The sequence below is a fragment of the Schistocerca nitens genome, chromosome 5 (genome assembly GCF_023898315.1).
Source record: "Schistocerca nitens isolate TAMUIC-IGC-003100 chromosome 5, iqSchNite1.1, whole genome shotgun sequence".
Taxonomy (NCBI): domain Eukaryota; kingdom Metazoa; phylum Arthropoda; class Insecta; order Orthoptera; family Acrididae; genus Schistocerca; species Schistocerca nitens.
Window position 1 is genome coordinate 496496611 of NC_064618.1, and position 22119 is coordinate 496518729.

A 22119-nucleotide genomic window follows, 5' to 3' on the forward strand; every position below is an offset into this window, starting at 1 on the left:
AATATATCTATTTAAAACAGCAGATAAAAATTCGCTTGATGCCTCCCTAAGAGAGAGTCTCCATTCCTTCCAACCTAATTACGTAAGTGTAGACCAGATATGGCTCAAATTCAAAGATACAGTATCGACAGCAATAGATAGATTCATACCGCATAAGTTAATAAGAGACAGGACTGATCCACCATGGTACACAAAACAAGTCGGAACACTGTTGCAGAAGCAACGAAAATGCACGCCAAATTCAGAAGAACCCAAAATCCCCAAGACTGGCTAAGTTTCACGGAAGCTCAAAATTTAGTGCGGACGTCAATGTGAGATGCTTTTAATAGTTTCCACAATGAAACATTGTCTCAAAATATGGTAGAAAACCCAGAGAGATTCTGGTCTTATGTAAAGTACACCAGTGACAAAAAACAGTCAATACCGTCACTGCGTGATTGCGATGGAAATGTTACCGATGATGGTGCCACTAAAGCGGAGTTACTAAATACAGTTTTCTGTAATTCCTTCACAAAAGAAGACGAACTAAATATTTCAGAATTCGAAACCAAAACAGCTGTTAGCATTAGTGACATAAAATTAGATATCTTAGGTGTTGCAAAACAACTCCGGTCTAGATGGTATACCAATGAAGTTCCTTTCAGAGTATGCAGACTCGATAGTGCCTTTCTTAGCAATTACGTGATTGATGAAAGGTCTGTTCCTGAAGACTGGAAAGTAGCACAAGTCACAGCAATATTCAAGAATGGAAATAGGAGTGACCCATTGAATTACAGACCCATATCACTGATCTCAATTTGCAGTAGGATTTTTACTCGAACATTATAAATCACCTTGAAGAAAATGACTTATTGATACATAACCAACATGGATTCAGAAAATATTGTTCTTCTGCAACGCAGCTAACTCTTTATTCCCATGAAGTAATGAGTGCTGTCAACAAGGGATCTAAGATCGATTCCATATTCCTAGATTTCCACAAGGCTTTTGACCCGTTCCTCACAAGCGACTATTAATCAAATTGCATGCATGTGGAGTATCATCTCAGTTGTTTGACTGGATTCATGATTTCCTCTCAGAGAGGTCACAGTTTGTAGTGATAGACTGTAAATCATCGAGTAGAAAAGAAGTGATATCTGGCATTCCGCAAGGTAGTGTCATAAGCCCTCTGCTGTTCCTGATTTACATAAATGGTCTAGGTGATAATCTGAGCAGCCCTCTTAGATTATTTGCAGATGACACTGTAAGTTACCGTCTAGTAAAATCATCAATCAGTTCCAATTACAAAATGATCTAGAGAGAATTTCTGTATGGTGCGAAAAGTGGCAATTGGCACTAAACAAATAAAAGTGCGAGGTCATCCACATGGGTACTAAAAGAAATCTGATAAATTTTGGGTATATCATAAATCGCACAAATCTAAGGGCTGTCAATTTGACTAAATAGCTAGGAATTACAATTACAAGACCACATAGATAATATTGTGAGGAAGGCGAAACAAAGACAGAGCTTTGTTGGCAGAACACTTAGAAGATGCAACAAACCCACTAAAGAGACAGCCTACATTACCACTTGTCCGTCCTCTGCTAGAATATTGCTGCGCAGTGTGGGATCCTTACCAGGTAGGATGGACGGAGGACATTGAAAAAGTGCAAAGAAGGGCAGCTCGTTTTGTGTTATCGCGCAATAAGGGTGAGAGTCTCACTGATATGATACGCGAGTTGGGGTGGCCGTCACTGAAACAAAGGTGGTTTTCTTTGCGGCGAGATCTATTTACGAAATTTCAATTACCAACTTTCTCTTGCGAATGCAAAAATATTTTGTTGACACCCACCTACGTAGGGAGAAATGATCATTGTAATAAAATAAGAGAAATCAGCGCTCAAACAGAAAGATTTAGGTGTTCCTTTTTCCCATGCACCATTCGGGAAGAGTGGAATGGTAGAGAAGTAGTATGAAAGTGGTTGGATGAACCCTCTGCCAGGCACTTAAGTGTGAATTGCAGAGTAATCATGTAGATGTAGATGAACTATTGCATGGAGACACACATTTTTCCTGAAACGAAGTGCAAGGAAGATCTTTCCTTGTCCTTAATGAGGTGATCTCCAGTCCTAGCATTGTATAAGGTGAATACTGAGACGTAATTCACATTGCTGCTAGCAGTTGTAGATAGGTGCAGTTCTTGTGCAAATTGAGGAAGGTGCTGAAAAGGTGATGGCTTCTGCTTCTAGAGTACTTTCAAAGCCCAAGATCAACTACTCTACAACTGAGAAAGAGGGCTTTGCAGTTGTTTTGAAGTTCAAAAAGTTCTGCCCTTATTTAATTGGCAAACCATCCACCATTGTGACAGACCACCATTCTCTATGTTGGCTTACTAGTCTGTGGGAGCAGTTGGGCCATCTGGCAAAATGGGTGCTGAGACTTCAGAATTATGATATCACAGTGACCTACAAAAGTGGATGCAAGTACAAGGGTGTCATCTGCCTTTCAATCCAATATTGGTACACAGCAGCATCAATGAAATCTGTCATTTCTGGATGTTGCTGCTGAACAAAGGGAAGATCCAACGCTGCTGAAAACCGTAGAAGCTTTGAAGGAGGAGGAACCAACTAATGTAGAATTCCAATTAATAAACAAAGCACTGTATAAGAGGAACTGTGAGCCAGAAGTGTGGAAATTGTTGCTTGTTATCCAAGCACATGTGCACAAAGCTCTAATTTTCACCCTTTGCCTTTATAGTTGTAGAATGGACTGTTTACTGTAGACATTTCAGTGTCGTTTATTATCTTCCAGGGATAGTGTCTTTGAAACAGCAGCAATTGTTTTTTGAGAATGGTCCAAATCACAAATATGAAATGTTTGTGACCAAGTTTGGATTATTTAAACCATCTTCAAGCATATTTGATGAAAGATTATTGATTCTGCAACTGTGACAATGTTTAAATAAGAATAACAGTTTATTTGACAATAGTGCAGCTCTAGAGAACTTTTGTAACCCCATTTGAAGGTGCTTTAAATAAACCGAAAATGGTAACACATGTTAAATATAGACTACAGGCTTTCTGTAGAGAATTATGCTTTGGACCATGGCCTAATGCCTAGAATACAACTATCAGCAAGATTGCAAATGTTAAATAATTGTGAATAAGACTGTTTCCAAAAAAGCCTTTCACTGTTTTTTTTTTCCTCTCCAATTATTCAGGTAAATTTGTATTGAGGATAGTTTTACTAATGTAATGTTAAGCAAATTCTATTATTTTAAATATTAAGTAATTTTACATTTTGACTATGTTTCAGTTTTGCAACCAGTAGAAAAAGATTCAGTTGTCCCACAAGTATTAGAAAATGGTCCTCTCGTGGTTGCTGATTTCCACACAGGGCTAGCCTTGTACCTAAGGTTAAATATACAAAGTGAAGCAGCAGCATGGCAGAAAGCAATTCACAGAGCAGCAGTTAATAATGGCTTGCATCTCCATGAGCAGCAACTGACTCGAGATGATGTTCCTGTTATTGTTGACAAATGCATTAATTTCGTATATGCTCATGGTAAGTAGTTAATGCTACTTGGTCTTTAATATTTAAACTGGATGTTAACACCGACAAAAGTAAGATGTTAAAGTTATATGTTTTCATCTTATTAGCTTTATGTTGTATATTGGCAACCCTGTATACAGTTATTTTTTGACTGTTTATAATTGATAAGTGACTGTGGTCTTTCTTTCATATCATGGTTAGTGAAATTCTGAATCTTCCAGTTTGTTTCCGTGTTTCACCTATTACATTCCATCCTGAACTGCCCATTAATGCTTCTCTTCTCAGAACATATTGCAACAAGTTGAAACATAGGAAGTGGAAATGACTCCTTACTCTGTTATCCTTCGTAATATAAATACTATTTTTTTACTTTGTCTTCTTTCTTTTACTACATAAACATTAAATATCGAAATTCTTTCTCTGGCTGTGATTTTTTTGAAGTCTTATTATTGGAAAAGTAATTTACATTTGATTTATGATAATTGTGTAAACTTTCTTGTAGAAACATTTTCTGTAAGGAAATAGGTAGATAGTGTAGAAGTGTTATGTTTAAGAAAATATTCAAAATTTAAGACTAATGAGTACCTCTTGCACTTAAAAATCCAAACCCACTAATGATTATTTTAGGGTTGGCACACTGTATTTGAAAAATCTCGTTTGTCTCCGCATAAGGAACATGTTGTCTTCTTTTGTTTAGTTTAAGAAATATCAGAAATTGTTAGAGATTTAAAATTTAATCTTTTTGAGAATCCTTTGTTACTGTGCTGTAGCTCTGATTCTTCTGTAACCACAAGTGTATACTTGTCATACGAAAGATTTAAAATATTTCAGACGTAAAATTTGACTGTCAAGAAATTTCTTTGTGGGGAAGAAAAGAGAGTGCCTGAAATCTGCTCCAGAATGTGGAACCTAATAATGAATGACATGTGCAGACATTGGTTATAGAAGTCTACACAACATCCCATTGTGAAAATCCCCTCATTGCCACTCTGGAAATGCCTGCCACACAATGGTCTCGTCATCTAGCAAAGAGGAAGTAGTCCCTGGGTGCCATCTCAGGAGAATATAGGGGTGAGGGAAAATTTAATTGCCTAAAGAAGCAGCATGTGTGGCTGTACACTGAGCAGAATGACCCAGGGCATTGCCGTGGAGCAAGAACACTGCTTTGGACAGCTTCTCTTGACATTACATCTTAACAGCTACCTGTAAAATTGTCAAGAAATTTCATTAGTGCATCTGTCTGTGATGAATTATCCTTTGAGTATAATCTGTAGGCACTACACATAACACTCACTTTGCATCACCTTGTCTAATGATGGCTGTGTCTTCACCTTGTTTTGGTGGTAATGAATCCATGTTTCCACTGCTTATTTGATGGCTGTTACAGCTAGTCTGTAATGCATATTTGTTCAAATTGTCATCGAAATGGACTTTTGTTTACCATTACAACCATTTTGCTATTGGATAAAAATTATATTCTGTAAGATACGCCTAGGCTAAGAGGAACTGTGTTGTTTAAGATGGACTGTTCTCAAATACAAATCCTAAAGTCTGTCATCCCTCTGTGGTCAGATCTTGTAAGCTACCACTAGACAACATTTCAGTCATGATTCACAAATTAAAAAAAAAAAAAAAAAATTATTCACAAATTTTTACGTGAACATCAGTTCTCTTTTTATGGTTTTAATATGAAACATCTCCAAATCAGTGGGGAAAACTACATAGAAAACTGAGGTGCTTATGTTTAGTTCTGCTCCAAATAGTAATACAGTTGCAAATGAGGCTAAAAGTCAGAGTTTATGAAACTTAATACTGATATTTGTTGTAATGTGAAAAGGTTGAATTAGTTGACCAGGGAAAGCACGACCTATTCTGCTTATACCATATGTTTACAGTGATGAGTATATAAGCTGAAACAGCCTTTCTTTTTCTGTGTGTACCATGTTTTCTTTTTATGTTTTAGCTGTAATAATTAATATTTGTATGGTAACAGAAGTGGATTATGCCAGCAGTAAAAGTCTGAATCTACAATGCGACAAAATGATACACAAATATTGCTTTACACACATTATATTATGTTGTATTGCATGCTAATTGACAGCAGAAAAATTCTGTGATATATCCTTATGTAAGACAAATGAGGGATCCTTCTTTTATGCAGAGAGATCTTTTAGTGTGCCAACCAAATTATCAATTTCTGGGCATACAATGAAGTAGTCATGCTTATTTCTCATCATTGGTTCCTGTTTTCTTAATGTGCATTTAAGTACAGAAGCATACACTATCGTTTTCAAAACATTTTCTTCTGCTTTCAGGTCTAAATTCAGCTTATGTTGACATTCTTCGTGAGATTAACTGTGTACATAATTTTTATGCTGGATACGGGTCTTACAGTGCAGGCTTTCATGACAGTATTTACATCCTTGGAGTTTTGTGTTTCATGAGCATTATTTTGTGCCAAAGGAATGTTCCTGTGCCTGCCATTTTATCTCCTAATGCTCTGAGGATGTCTCCAGCATTAGGAAACAAAACATTAAGCACAGAAACAGACCAAAGACTATTGCCCATAAAACGGAAATCATCAAGTATAGGGTTCTGTTACTATTGCTTTTTCACTTTATTTTTTTTTTTTACTAGCAAAATGAAGGTGTTTCCAAGAACTATGCAAGTATGATAAATTTAGTTGTGGGCAAACTGTAAGGACGGCCAAAGAAATGTGCAGGTGGCACTGCATGTAACTGAAACAACCAAAAACCTCAGTTGACAGCAGGGTGCTGTATAAACCGTGCAACATACCATAACAACTAGAAATGTGCAACAAGATTCAATTTCCTGTGACTGCTCCATTAAAAGTAATCTAATTTCTGACTTCTGGAAACTTCATAGCTCTGGAACTTTTAATGTCAATTAAATATGGCAGTGAAACTTACTACTTACTGGCACTGAAGTGATTAAAAATGAGAGGCAAGTATTTTGAGAACTCAACTTGATTAGGACGGTGACATTTCATAGACCTACTGGAGGATTGGGATCAAACAGAATTGACAGGGGACCAACAGTAGCTTCCAAAACTGTGTTCAGGTGCCAAAAGAGGAAGACATGAAAAGGTCTTGCCAGACTACATTGTGTACTGAAAACATAAATGTTTGAAGAAGATTGATGAGAATCTCATTGAAACTATTTTCTGTAGACATGGTTAACTGATAGATGCCAAGAGGTTAGTTTGTTTCAGTGGCAGCCGGTTATCATGTACTAATGTGATACAGCACACCGTAAATATCAGACTATAATTATGCCATTTCACTTTGAATAGAAACTGGAAATAGCACTGAAATTACACCATTTCTCTTTGAAAGCATGCTGATAGGCAAATAAAATGAAGGAAAACATTTTTTGTAGCACTCTCTGTGCAATAACTAGAAACTGGTGTCGAGTGTTGAAATGATGGTCAGCTGCATTCCGATTGACTCAGAGAAGTGATGCAGCTCTCTGTTTTCTACTGCGCGTACTCTGGTATCATGTCATACCTTCTGACACTATGAGTGCTACATTGCTCACAGTACAGACCTAGAGTATGAGCGTTTTTTAAGTGCTGTTGCCGTGATGGCATCATGGCAGACTGATCTAAATGATAGACTGCCAGTTCACCAATCTGGATCTGATTTCATTTTATTTTATTTCTCGCATTGTTACACTATTCGTTATAAAATTTAAATACATGTTTAAACAATTAAAGTTATATATGTAAATTAACGTAGTCAAATTAGTTACAGTTACTGTCCTTTTAAGTCAAATGGGTATAGGCTAGATGGTGGCAAAACGAGCAAGTACATGAGGAAATTTGGTATAGATGTGTTTTCTGTAGATGATCTGTTGAAGGCAATTTTCCAATAAACCTTGAGGGAGAATGTGAGATTTAAAGAGTTAGGTAGGTGTACTTTAAATGTAAATCTAACTACAGAGGGGCATGGGACATAGCTCACCAATTTGAATTACCTAACACTGAAAATTTTGAAATACTTGCAAAATATTTTGATCAGCTTCTTAATTGTCCAGAACTAATCCATAAGCTTGAATATTCAACACTCTTGAAAATCTAGATGAAGATGTACCCCTAACTGTCAAAGAAATTGAAGAAGTTATTAAAATGTATAATGCTAGTGGAGAAGCCTCTGTTACAGCAAAACTTGAAATGGACTCGAAACCAGGAAGCTGAAATTAATATTTGAGAAAATTTGGAAAATGGTTACTATTACATCATATGCATCCATTACCTTATAACTTTTTCTGTTAGGTATTAAGTGCTCACATTGACAGTCTGTGACACTGTGCAGCTTACTGTTTTTCTAAACTCATATCATAAATTGAACCTTTTGTTATGATACGACTGGTAAGACAGTATGTTGAACAGTGCAATGGACTGTCAGTTCAAGCTCTCAGTGACTAATAGAAAAAATGAATAAAAAATGGAAACATAGTTGATAGGTCGTACAACTGACAATAATTATGTACTTAATGGATAAGAGATGACAATATGAAAGCAATTGTGTTTGCAGGTAATTTAGTGGTGTGGAGAAAAGGAAGAAGAGAGATACAAGAAAGGCTAATTGTATGGGAGGAAATGGTGGAACAATAAGGATTGAAATTTAAAGCAAAGAATTGTGAGTGGTGATAATGAGGAGTAAGATGAGAGTAGTAGTATATATGAGTATTAGAGGGCAAGTAAAAATGAAAGTGAAAGTTTCAAGTACATGGGAAGCGTAACAGAAGACTGCGAGAGGAACGATACAGAAATTAATGAAAGGAGAAGGCAGGCATGAAGAATCCTGCAGAGTGTAAGGAGCCTGCCATGGAGCAAGCAAGTACCACCAAAAAGCAAACAAATGTTATACTAAGCATATTATGCTTCAGTATTTATATGTGCATCAGGAACGTGTGTACTGAAGAAAAGGCTGGCGAGCTTATGAGATTAAATTTCAAAAAAGTAGGATAGGTCTTACTAGAATGGATAGAGTAAGAAATGAGACAGTGAGGGGAATGGTGAAAAAGAAGTCCATGCAGGCGATTATTGTAGAAAAGACATGATGAAGATGGTGCAGGTGTGTTAATAGAATGATAGGTGTTAGGATACTAGACAGGAACATGAATTGACAATAGGAGATAAGAGACAGCTGGATTATTGGAATAAAGGAATGTGTGAAGAAGATAGAATAAGAGTGCGACAGAGTGGAGAGGGAAATGTTGTCAGAGTACAGTAAATGATAAAGAGGCTTATGTTCCAAAGAGAGACAATTAGAGACTGGAAACTGTAGATGATGATGATGATGATGATGATATCAAGAAACCTTCTTTCAACCTGATGTAATGGTATCCATGGAGCAAACATGGTCACTTTACCGAAAATTGATTGTCCATAAATAAATCCAGCACCTTTTTATGTTTTCGTGATGCCGTTCCTTTCGCTCATTGAAGCAGTGTGGCACTGTAGACAGATAATACCTTACTTTTAATAGCACATCAAATCTTTAAATAAAACCTGCTTTTATTGTGTGCAACTGAGCATATTTCCCATTGTGTGTATTCAAGTTGACCCTTTTGATTTACAGGAAGTTTGTCTGAAGGCATATATCGACATGCTGGAAAAAACTCAAATGTTACACGGCTTCTTGCATTATTCAGAAAAGACGCATGGCATGTTCACCTTGCCAAAACAGATTTTTCAGAGTATGAAGTTGCAACAGTCTTGAAGCGATTTTTCAGAGAGTTACCTGAATGTCTCTTCACTGCTGAACTTCATGATTATTTATGTGAAATTGCCGGTAAGTTTTATATTTTATATACATTTGTGTATTTTATGTTTACATAATTGCAGCATTTAATTTTATGGCATCTTTAATGTGAATCACATGTAATACTTTGGTTTGTTAAGAAATTTCCTCGGAAATAGCCACAGATCATCTCAGAAGAATAACGCACAAATTGTGAAAGAATACACTGATTGATCATTATGTTGTTTAAAATTTATGAGGAGTTTTTATAATTTCAAACTAACATTGCAGAAAGGCAGCATTGTGTCACCAGAAGAAATGGTTGTGGTGTGTGATTTTTTCAACAAATCACAGTTCTGGATCATATAGTTGATTGACATCAATAAATTACATGATCTACTCCGTGGTTTGTTTACAAAGAAACTGATGTTGGATTTGTCATTTTGAAAGCAACCTTCAAAAGTGCACAGTAACTGCTTGGGTACTAATAAACACCAGAATAAGGATTACTTCTCCATTGCAGCTTTCAGTCTGCAAATATTACTACATCTACATCTTCATTTGTACTCCGCAAGCCACCCAACAGTGTGTGGCGGTGGGCACTTTATGTGCCACTGTCATTACCTCCCTTTCCTGTTCCAGTCGCGTATGGTTCGCGGGAAGAACGACTGCCGAAAAGCCTTCGTGCGCGCTCGAATCCCTCTACTTTTACATTCGTAATCTCCTCGGGAGTTATAAGTAGGGGGAAGCAATATATTTGATACCTCATCCATAAACGCACCCTCTCGAAATCTGGACAGCAAGCTACACCGCAATGCAGAACGCCTCTCTTGCAGAGTCTGCCACTTGAGTTTGCTAAACATCTCCGTAATCTATCACGCTTACCAAATAACCCTGTGATGTAAAACGCTGCTCTTCTTTGGATCTTCTCTATCTCCTCTGTCAACCTGACCTGGTACGGATTCCACACTGATGAGCAATACTCAAGTATGGGTCAAACGAGTGTTTTGTAAGACACCTCCTTTGTTGATGGACTACATTTTCTAAGGACTCTCCCAATGAATCTCAACCTGGCACCCTCCTTACCAACAATTAATTTTATATGATCATTCCATTTCAAATCGTTCTGTACGCATACTCGCAGATATTTTACAGAAGTAACTGCCACCAGTGTTTGTTCTGCTATCATATAATCATACAATAAAGGATCCTTCTTTCTATGTATTTGCAATACATTACATTTGTGTATGTTATGGGACAGTTGCCACTACCTGCACCAAGTGCCTATCTGCTGCAGATCTTCCTGCATTTCGCTGCTGTTTTCTAATGCTGCAACTTCTCTGTATACTACAGCATCATCTGTGAAAAGCCGCATGGAACTTCTGACAATATCTACTAGGTCATTTATATATATTGTGAAAAGCGATGGTCCCATAACACTCCCCTGTGGCACGCCAGAGGTTACTTTAACATCTGTAGACTTTATCAGGCGACAGTGTGGAACCTTCCGGAAGTCGAGGAAAATGGCGTCTACCAGGGAGCCTGTATCTAATATTTTCTGGGTCTCGTGAACAAATAAAGTGAGTTGGGTCTCACACGATCGCTGTTTCCAGAATCCATGTTGATTCCTACAGAGTAGATTCTTGGTTTCCAGAAGTGACATGATACGCGAGCAGAAAACATGTTCTAAAATTCTACAACAGATCGATGTCAGAGATATAGGCTTATAGTTATGCGCATCTGCTCGATGACCCTTCTTGAAAACTGGAACCACCTGTGCTCTTTTCCAATCATTTGGAACCTTCTGTTCCTTTAGAGACTTGTGGTCTTTCGCGTACTCTGTGTAGAATCCCGTCAGGTCCAGTGGACTTCCCTCTGTTGAGTGTGTCATCCTCTGTTTCAATGCCATTATCATCCCAGAGTGTCTGGATATGCTGTTTCGATCAACCTACTGATTTAACGTAAGACCAGAACTTCCTAGGATTTTCTGTCAAGTCGGTACATAGAATTTTACTTTCGAATTCACTGAACGCTTCACGCATAGCCCTGCTTACGCTAACTTTGACATCGTTTAGCTTCTGTTTGTCTGAGAGGTTTTGGCAGCATTTAAATTTGTAGTGAAGCTCTCTTTGCTTTCGTAGTAGTTTCCTAACTTTGTTGTTGAACCATGGTGGGTTTTTCCCATCCCTCACTGTTTTACTCGGCACGTACCTGTCTAAAACGCATTTTACGATTGCCTTGAACTTTTTCCATAAACACTCAACATTGTCAGTGTCGGAACAGAAATTTTCGTTTTGATCTGTTAGGTAGTCTGAAATCTGCCTCCTATTACTCTTGCTAAACAGATAAACCTTCCTCCTTTTTTTTATATTCGTATTTACTTCCATATTCAGGGATGCTGCAATGGCCTTATGATCACTGATTCCCTGTTCTGCTCTTACAGACTTGAAAAGTTCGGGTCTGTTTGTTATCAGTAGGTCCAAGATTTTATCTCCATGAGTCGGTTCTCTGTTTAATTGCTTGAGGTAATTTTCGGATAGTGCACTCAGTATAATGTCACTTGATGCTCTGTCCCTACCACCTGTCCTAAACATCAGTGTGTCCCAGTCTATATCTGGTGAATTGAAATCTCCACCTAAGACTATAACATACTAAGGAAATTCATGTGAAATGTATTCTAGATTTTCTCTCAGCTTTCAGCTTTGACTTATCGACTTTCTGCAAATGGGTACCACTCAGGAATTTGTATCTTATTTATTAGTCCAGATTTTCCATGTTTTTACTTATACACTCCTGGAAATTGAAATAAGAACACCGTGAATTCATTGTCCCAGGAAGGGGAAACTTTATTGACACATTCCTGGGGTCAGATACATCACATGATCACACTGACAGAACCACAGGCACATAGACACAGGCAACAGAGCATGCACAATGTCGGCACTAGTACAGTGTATATCCACCTTTCGCAGCAATTCAGGCTGCTATTCTCCCATGGAGACGATCGTAGAGATGCTGGATGTAGTCCTGTGGAACGGCTTGCCATGCCATTTCCACCTGGCGCCTCAGTTGGACCAGCGTTCGTGCTGGACGTGCAGACCGCGTGAGACGACGCTTCATCCAGTCCCAAACATGCTCAATGGGGGACAGATCCGGAGATCTTGCTGGCCAGGGTAGTTGACTTACACCTTCTAGAGCACGTTGGGTGCCACGGGATACATGCGGACGTGCATTGTCCTGTTGGAACAGCAAGTTCCCTTGCCGGTCTAGGAATGGTAGAACGATGGGTTCGATGACGGTTTGGATGTACCGTGCACTATTCAGTGTCCCCTCGACGATCACCAGTGGTGTACGGCCAGTGTAGGAGATCGCTCCCCACACCATGATGCCGGGTGTTGGCCCTGTGTGCCTCGGTCGTATGCAGTCCTGATTGTGGCGCTCACCTGCACGGCGCCAAACACGCATACGACCATCATTGGCACCAAGGCAGAAGCGACTCTCATCGCTGAAGACGACACGTCTCCATTCGTCCCTCCATTCACGCCTGTCGCGACACCACTGGAGGCGGGCTGCACGATGTTGGGGCGTGAGCGGAAGACGGCCTAACGGTGTGCGAGACCGTAGCCTAGCTTCTTGGAGACGGTTGCGAATGGTCCTCGCCGGTACCCCAGGAGCAACAGTGTCCCTAATTTGCTGAGAAGTGGCGGTGCGGTCCCCTACGGCACTGCGTAGGATCCTACGGTCTTGGCGTGCATCCGTGCGTCGCTGCGGTCCGGTCCCAGGTCGACGGGCACGTGCACCTTCCGCCGACCACTGGCGACAACATCGATGTACTGTGGAGACCTCATGCCCCACGTGTTGAGCAATTCGGCGGTACGTCCACCCGGCCTCCCGCATGCCCACTATACGCCCTCGCTCAAAGTCCGTCAACTGCACATACGGTTCACGTCCACGCTGTCGCGGCATGCTACCAGTGTTAAAGACTGCGATGGAGCTCTGTATGCCACGGCAAACTGGCTGACACTGACGGCGGCGGTGCACAAATGCTGCGCAGCTAGCGCCATTCGACGGCCAACACCGCGGTTCCTGGTGTGTCCGTTGTGCCGTGCGTGTGATCATTGCTTGTACAGCCCTCTCGCAGTGTCCGGAGCAAGTATGGTGGGTCTGACACACCGGTGTCAATGTGTTCTTTTTTCCATTTCCAGGAGTGTATGTGCAGAACTTGTTTGATCTGTTCATTAGAATAACATTCACAGTATTGAAAATCACCTTAGCGTCTCCTTCTTTTGTGAATGACAATAATATTCATCTAGTCTGGTCATGTAGGCTAATCCTAGCTACTGGCGCACCTGTCACTATTCGCACCACAGTAGATGGTGTCATAACATTTTTTCTATCTGTGCTCTCTCCCTCCTATTGTTGTTGTGGATGTGGGCGTGTCACCACTATCCCTCTCATTAATGGGGCTTCTCATGCATGTCATATTCGTGTGTATTTTGGTTGCCCATTGATCACCTATTTTCCTGTAACTAGTCCAGGCTCTCGATCATAGCAAGAAACTCCTCAACATCACGGTTTTGCAAAAAGCTTTTCGTAGAACTTTAATGGTAATTTATTCCATAGTATGCACAGTATGTTTGTTGGCAGCATGTCTCTGCCTCAGTGCTAGGCTCTGCTTGAATACTATAATAGTTCTGGTGCAAGTACTTGTCCTGTTGTTATAAATATTTGGGTTCAGAACTTTGTTCTGTAGTTGCATTTTAATGGCAGCGAACCAGTGTTTTGCGAGAAAGCCTTGCTCAGAACTCACATAGTCAGTATAACTTTCAGAGCGGGTAGTTAGGGCAGATTCCTCTAGATGGTCAATGAATATGTGGAATAGGATTGTGCCATGCAGGTGTCTGGTGCCATACCCCAGATTTGTTTGTAGGCAATGTTTTCAAAGCAGAAGAAATTGTGGGTGAGGGCATAATTGGTCACAGTGACCAGGAAGGAGATTGTAGGTTTGGAATCGACTGGGAATTGGGAAAGATGATGCTCAGTGGCAGCAAGTCATTGGCATTAGTGATGTTAGTGTAAAGGTAGATGGCATGAATAGTAACAAGCAGGAAACCGTGTGCTGAAGGAACAGGAACTGTGGAGAATTGGTGGAGGAAATGGTTGGTATCTTTTATATAGGAGGATAGGTTGCAGATAATAGGCTGAAGGTTTTGATCTGCGAGAGTGAAGATTTTATCTGTGGAGCACAGTAACTGGCCACAATGGGGTGTTGTGGTTGGTTGGGTGTACGGACTTTAGGAAGCATGTAGAAGGTAGGAGTGCATAGGAGTGCGGGGAGTGGTAGGGGTGAGGAGAGATACTTACTTGGGGAGAGATTCTGGTATGGGGCTAAGGGTTTGAGGAGAGACTGGAGATTCTATTGGATCTCTGGAAATATTGTGGCACGGTTTGTAGGCGGACAGATCTGGCAGCTGGCAGAGTCCTTCTGCCAGGTAATCCTTGTGGTTCAAAACAACAGTGACGGACCCTTTATTGGCAGATAGGTTTATAAGATTGGGATCTGTTTGTAGCTAGTGGATCACAGTTCTTTCTACGGCTGTAAGGTTAGCTTGCATGTTGAAGGATTTTGGGAATGATGGTGAGGCAAGGTTCAAGGTTAAGAAATTCTGGAAAGTTAACAGATGGTGATTTGAGGGCAATGGGGGTGGTGGATCACAGTTGATTGGACGGAGAAGTGAACTGAGTCAGGCAGGGCTCAACATTGGTCTTTGGTTGAGTCAAACTAGTAGGTTTGGTGCTCAAAAATCCAACATGATTAAATTTGTGTGTGGGCAAAAGCCCAGGCCTATGGAAAGGGGAGTAAGGCTTTTGGAGGAAGGGTTCATGTCTGTGTTTTCATATACGTTTCAAAGGCAAGTTGTTCTGTGAACAGTGGCAAGGCAAACATAGAACTCGTACTGTTCATAGAAAAACTTTACTTTGATATACATGTATTTACAATCTTAACATTGTTTGTTATCAATTAAATTAAAAAGAAGTCTTCATCTTGGAACTTTGAGTGTTTTTTCATCAAACCGAATAACATCCTTCATCAAGACTTTGATAATCTATCATCATGTCCTGAAATTAGCGACGTCCTTCCCAAAATCTTTTCCACACCTCCAAAAGTTGTGTTCTATCACCCACCTAACCTCTGCAACATCCTAGTCCATCCCTATGCTGCTCTCAATGCAAACTCCATGCCACATGGATCATATCCCTATGGAAGGCCTGTCCAATCCACCCACCAAACACTTTTTCTTCCGGTCCTGTCACAGTATTATCCCACCCCATCAAATGCCGGGCCAAGTGTGAAAGCAGCCATGTCACGTAACAGCTCTGCTGCAAACAAAGCTCAGATTTTTGTATTGGTATGTCAACCATCAGCTTTGCATCAGGATGAACAATCACTGTCAAACTGTGGCCAAGAACAAGGTGGCCCACCCTGTGGCACAACAGGCAGCTGGACATAACATGCTTGGTTTCAGTGGCTGCTTGACAAACTGGACCATCTGGATCCTCCCTTCCACCACCGTCTTTTCTGAACTGCGCAAATGAGACTTATCCTTACTACACATTCTCTGCTCCTAAAATCATCCTGGCCTCAACCTACAATAAAATTCTGTCCGCACACCCTCGACCTAACTTTTCTGCCTCATCTGTCCTGTCATGTCCTCACAGTTTACCACCCCACTCACCCTTATTGAACATTGCTCTCTGGTGGCGCATGCACCAATTTTTTTTTTCCTTCTCTGCTTGTCAGCTTTCCACTTCTCCCCCTCCCTCCCCTCCCATCTCCCTCCCCCTCCACCTCTATCTGGGAATCAGTGAAAACCGTCTCCTTTAGTTTGATATTTTAAACATAGCTGCACAACAGCAACGGTTTCACGTAACAAAATTATAAACAGCCGACCAGTTGCAATGGATAAAGAAATTCTTTACCTAGGTTTCGACAAATGTAAATTTGTCTTTTTCAGAAGGTAGCAATTTTACATTAGTAAGGACTAAAGTACCATCGCTGTTTTTACAATTGTCTGCATAGATCCATGTGTCAAAAATAAAATATAGCCCTAGAATTAGGGTTTGTCACGTAAATATAAAATAGCTCATGGATCCTGCAGAGCTCACAACTAACAGAGTGTATTTGCAGAGCTATTTTATATTTACATGACAAACCCTAATTCTAGGGCTATATTTTATTTTTGACACATGGATCTATGCCGACAATTGTCAAAAAGGCAATGGTACATTAGTCCTTACTAATGTAAAATTGCTACCTTTTGAAGAAGACAAATTTACATTTGTCAAAACCTAGGTAAAGAATTTCTTTATCCATTGCAACTGGTCGGCTGTTAATAATTTTAATCCTTTAGTTTGGCTCTAATGAGATGTGAAAGTTATATTACAGATACACAAATGCTCTTCCACAGAAATGTTCATAAGACTTACTTTTATATGCACCGGGAGAAGATCTCAGCTGGATTCTACATGTAGTTCATTTATTACGTAATGTGTTTGAGGCTGAAGTATATGGTGCATAGTTCAGTCTTCTTGTTTGTAGTGACACATCTTGGCAAAGCTGCTCTGTAGACACAAAAAGCAATGATGTTAAAAGTCAAGTATTGCGAGTGTAACTTTAATATTGTTGGAAATCTACCAAATCAACTGGTCACAGTTTACTTTGTTAACAGTTACATCATGTTGCCATAAGCTTTTTTCATTTACAACTTTTAACCAATCAAACTGATGGAAAAAGGTTCTCATTGTGCAGAAGGAAAAACCCTTACACTTAACTTTCATGATTTTATGAATAACCTTTAGTCATCATTTTAATAGTTCTTTCATGGTCTTTCTTAATCAGTTACATTACTGTACACTTCCACTATCTGAATTACCTGTCCAGAAATTGCCAAGTCCTGCATATAACATTTTGTATATTAGAGCTGGTGGAAGACTTTAATGGAGTTTTGTTGTAACTAATACTAATAAAGAGATAGAGGGGCTGGCCAGTACTTACCTCAGCTCAGTACAGCCGATAGATACACAAAAACCAGAACCGAAAATTTACGTTCCTAGCTTTCGGAACAAATGTTCCTTCATCAGGGAGGAGAGAGGGGAAAGAAAGGGAAGAAGGGAAAGTGGATTCAGTTACTCACAACCCAGGTTATGAAGCAACAGGGAAAGGAAAACAGGGAGGGTATCAAGGATGGAGGCATGGTTGTCAGAGGGAAGCCAAAGACATTCTACTGTAAGTACTGTGCCAGCTTCAAACCAAAGAGGATGCATACAGAAGTAAAGAGGTATATAGTATAAAGATAAACACAACTATGTAGGATGAAAAGATGCGTGAATGGCTAAAGAGGAAAGGGAAAGAGGAGAAGACTGAAGAGTAAATGGGAGTGAGGTTGTTTAACGTAGGTTCAGTCCAGGGGGATGGCGGGATGAAAGGATGTGTTGGAGTGCAAGTTCCCATCTCCGCAGTTCAGAGGGACTGGTGTTGGGTGGAAGAAGCCAAATGGCACATACGGTGTAGCAGGTTCCTAGGTCCCTAGAATTATGCTGGAGGGCATGTTCTGCTACTGGGTATTGGACATCTCCTAGGCGGACAGTTCGTCTGTGTCCGTTCATGCACTCAGCCAGTTCAGTTGTTGTCATACCGATGTAAAAGGCTGTGCAGTGCAGGCATGTCAGCTGATAAATGACATGTGTAGTTTCTAATTAGTGTTAGCTGATTTACTAGAGAAATGCTTCTTTAGTTCAAAATATATTTTCACTGTCGGGTAGAGATATCTATGATGATTGTCATTTTGCAGCACTAAAGTCCTTGTTTCTACCAGTTTGTGTTAGCAATATTGTATGAGTATTAATTTCACATACTTCTTGTCATGTCTTAAGTATTTAAAGTGAAATTATTGATGTTTTCTTTTTAGCTGGAAAGTATGGAAGGGAGCGCACCACTTGGTACAGCAGGGTCCTTGAGAAATTACCTCCAATAAATTATGTAACTGCTCGAAAGTTGGTTGGCCACCTCTATTTTATACATGAACAGTGTGAAAAAAATCGAATGCCAGTTGATAATTTAGCGGCTATTTGGGGACCTACGCTCATGCATGTGGAGGTATGAAACATTAACTTCTGTCATGTTTTCTCAGTATAATTTGTAAAGCAACTAGCTGCGCATAAATAGAGGTTTTGAATTTTCTTATGTCCTGTGACTTTTAAGTGTTCAGTGTTAACCCCTTAACTGCTCTGGATGTGTTAACGCGCGTGCCTTTGTACCTGCCCCTGTGTGTTCTGAATGTGTTTATGTGTACCACCTGTTCTTCTACCCGGTACTCTGAACGTGTCTACATGTAGACACATTCAGAGTACCAGGTAGGAAGGACAGGTGGCATGCATAAACACGTTCAGAGCACACAGGGACAGGTACAAAGGCACACGCATTAACACATCCAGAGCAGTTAAATGGTTAAAAGTGCAAATGAGTGTTTTAAAAATTTGGGTCAGTGTTGATAAGAAAGTGAGTAAAATTCTATATGCCTTTTGAACTTCATGATTTATGGAGCCTAACACTTCATATAACAAGGCATATCAGGAAAGTTAGTACCATTTTGGAAAAAAAATTTCAAACCAGAATTTATTTTCACAAGAAAGATGATTTCTTAAAATATTTTTCTGCGTAGTTGCCACCATTGTTCAGATATCTGTCATAGGAGGAAACCAACTTTTCTATGCTCTCTTCATAGGAAGACACCACTAGTGAAGACACCACTAGTGAAGACAGCCTTAGCTGAACACCTTTTTTTTGTATTGTCATATCTGACAGATGCCTTGTAACGAAGCATGGTTGCCCACTGCTATCCTGTTTTGTCTTTACACTCCTTCAGTAACATAGTTAAGCAATGAACTTTTATTTTTTTTTCATTTTCACTACTCAGATTCCGACTACAGGCCTTCAGCCTCATAGCACAGAATTCAGAAATAGTTTAAATAAAAGTCCCCTAGTAAAATCTATTATTTCAGTACATTCTAATGTCTATTCTGAAAGTAATGAGCTAATTAGTTTTATTGGAAATGCATCCTATTAAAAGTTATGAACAATGACGTATATTGTGCAATACATATTAAGTAAAATTCGAGTGAGCTAATAGATCGAATTCAGCTATAAGACTGCATCCAAAAGAAAGCCTATATTTTACTGATTCCAGCAAAGTGTTTAAATTAACCTAAAGTCTATTAGTTAAACAGATATTAAGACTTGAAATCTGTAGCCTGTATGACTTTCAGTGCCAATTGTGACCAAACTATTGAATAATTCTGAGATCTGTTTTGATACTTTTGCTACCTTTATGTTTCTACGTAAAATGATTCCAGTCTCAACTTTGTAAGTGCATTAATTAAGAATTAAGTAAATCTGAATAAGTAAAAATTATTGTTCAAAAGGGCTGCCGTGGTTATAAGCCGCGAATTCCCACTGCGGATGCATAAGTTAGTTATGCATATTTCAATTGCTATAGCTCACTCATGTTATTTAAATAATAAAACCCAATAGTTAACTTCAAAACCAATTAGAAAGGATCATTTTAACCCTGGGAAATTATAAACTGTAATATATTAACAGAAATATTCAAATATTCAAGCACTCATCTCTATAATGTCCGAGCTGGTGCAGTTCTCAGTTAGTTCTTGGTCAGATTCTCATGGAGCGAAAGTGCGGCAAGTCGGTGCCGGAATGTGATGTGATAATACTTGAAACAGAAGCTTAATGTTTCCGGTTGGTTCCAAAGAAGTGTAATTGTATTTGGCTTTGAACATTTAACGTGTATTGTGAACATTGTCGAAGACTGGAAGTTTTTGACCTACCTAATGTGACGATTATTAAGTGTAAGAGGCCTGGTCACATGAATATTGTGTGTGTGAGTGATAACAAATAAATCACACTGTGGTTGTCATAAATGTTCAACAATGAATACGGTCTTGACTTTTGATTTTGGAAAACATAATCTAGGATCCTGGCTTCTTAATTGCAGTGTGATTTAGGTGAGACAGACACAGCTACCGAGAAGACAATATTGAATAAGCAAAGCAAGGTAGGTCAGGAACACTGCACACTATCTACTGGGTGAGGAAATGTTTCAATACATCCGGTTGTGACGTGAACTGGCACTAATACAAGGATTCAGCCTGGCATGTTACAGCCTCCCTCCAAAATTGCACCTCAAGTTCAAAAACAAATAGTAGTCAAAAGGTGTGAGATCAGCACAGTATGGCGCATGATCGAACTGCTCCCAACCAAAGTGTTGAATACGGTTGACTTGACTGAGCATTCCTCTTGTTTTGAATTGCATGCCAAAGTTTTCTCAGTGTTTCACAGTATTGCACCGCATTGACAATTTCACCTGTAGGAAGGAACTCAGTAAGCAGTAAATGATGCAAAAAGCAGTGTTCAGTAGTGGCTGTCTTCACTGACAGTATCTTCTATGAAAAGGCTATAGAAAACTTGGTTTCAGAGTATGACAAATATATAAAGAATGGTGGCAACTAAGTAGAAAAATATTTTAAGAAATGCTGTTTCTTGTAAAAATAAATTCTGGTTTGAAAAAAAAAATTGATTTTTTTTCCAAAACAGTGTTGACTTTCCAGACATATCTCATAGTTCACGTGGCAGGAAGAGGAGGAGGAGAAAACAGAATAGCTATGTAAAAGAAATGTAACAATATTATGAAAGGGATAGTCGCTATTCACCGTATAGCAGAGATGCTGAGTCACAGGTAGGCACAACAAAGAGACTTTTACAAAATAAGCTTTTGGCCAACAAGGCCTTTGTCAGAAATATAACACACACACACACACACACACACACACACACACACACACGACCACAGTCTCTGGCAGCTGATGCCAGACTACGAGCAGCAGAAGCAGCAGCAGCCGTGCATGCTGGGAGAGGCAGCTGGGTGGTGGTGAGGAGGAGGCTGGGGTGGGGAGGGGAAGGTATAGCAGAGTAGGGGTGGGGTTGGTCAAGTGCTGCTGGGGAGTGTGCAGGGATGAGGAGGAGAGAGGTAGGACAGCTGGGTGCAGTTGGGAGGTTAGACGGAGGGTGGGAGAGAGAGGTGGGTTAGCCGAAATGGAGAGAAGACTGGATGCATTGGTGGCTGTGTAGTGCTGGAATGGAAACAGGGAAGGGGCTAGATGGGCGAGGACAATGACTAACGGAGGTAGAGGCAGGAGGATTACAAGAAAGTAGGATATATAATCAGGAAGAGTTCCCACCTGTGCAGTTCAGAAAAGCTGGTGTTGGTGGGAAGGATCCATATGGCACAGGTTGTGAAGCAGTCATTGAATTGAAGAATGTTGTGGTGGCTGGCATGCTCAGCAACAGGGTGGTCCAGTTGTTTCTAGGCCACAGTTTGTCGGTGACCATTCATGTGGACAGACAGCTTGTTTGTTGTCATGCTCACATAGAACGCAGCACCAGCTTGTTGTTCACATGACTGGTTTCACAGGTAGCCCTGCCTTTGATGGGATAGGTGGTGATTGTGACTGGGTCAAGAGTAGGTGATGGTGTAAAGATGTATGGGACAGATCTTGCATCTAGGCCTTTTACAAGGATATGAGCCTTGAGGTAAGGGGTTGGAAGGGGCAGAGGTTGTGTAGGGATGGACAAGTATATTGTGTAGATTTGGTGAATGGCAGAATACCAGTGTGGGAGGGGTGGGAAGGATAGTGGGCAGGGCATTTCTCTTTTCAGGGCACAACGGGAAGTAGTTGAAACCCT

At 40.0% G+C, this 22119-nt stretch overlaps 1 protein-coding gene across 1 annotated transcript in view; it reads left to right on the forward strand.

The window, feature by feature from the left end:
• The window catches only part of LOC126259614 (arf-GAP with Rho-GAP domain, ANK repeat and PH domain-containing protein 2), a 138609-nt gene that overhangs the window by 52037 nt on the left and 64453 nt on the right, over nt 1–22119 (forward strand). The window contains exons 4-6 of the mRNA XM_049956528.1: nt 3298–3546; nt 9141–9353; nt 18272–18459. Of these exons, the coding sequence (XP_049812485.1) occupies nt 3298–3546; nt 9141–9353; nt 18272–18459 (650 nt within the window). The remainder of the gene's footprint in view (nt 1–3297; nt 3547–9140; nt 9354–18271; nt 18460–22119) is intronic.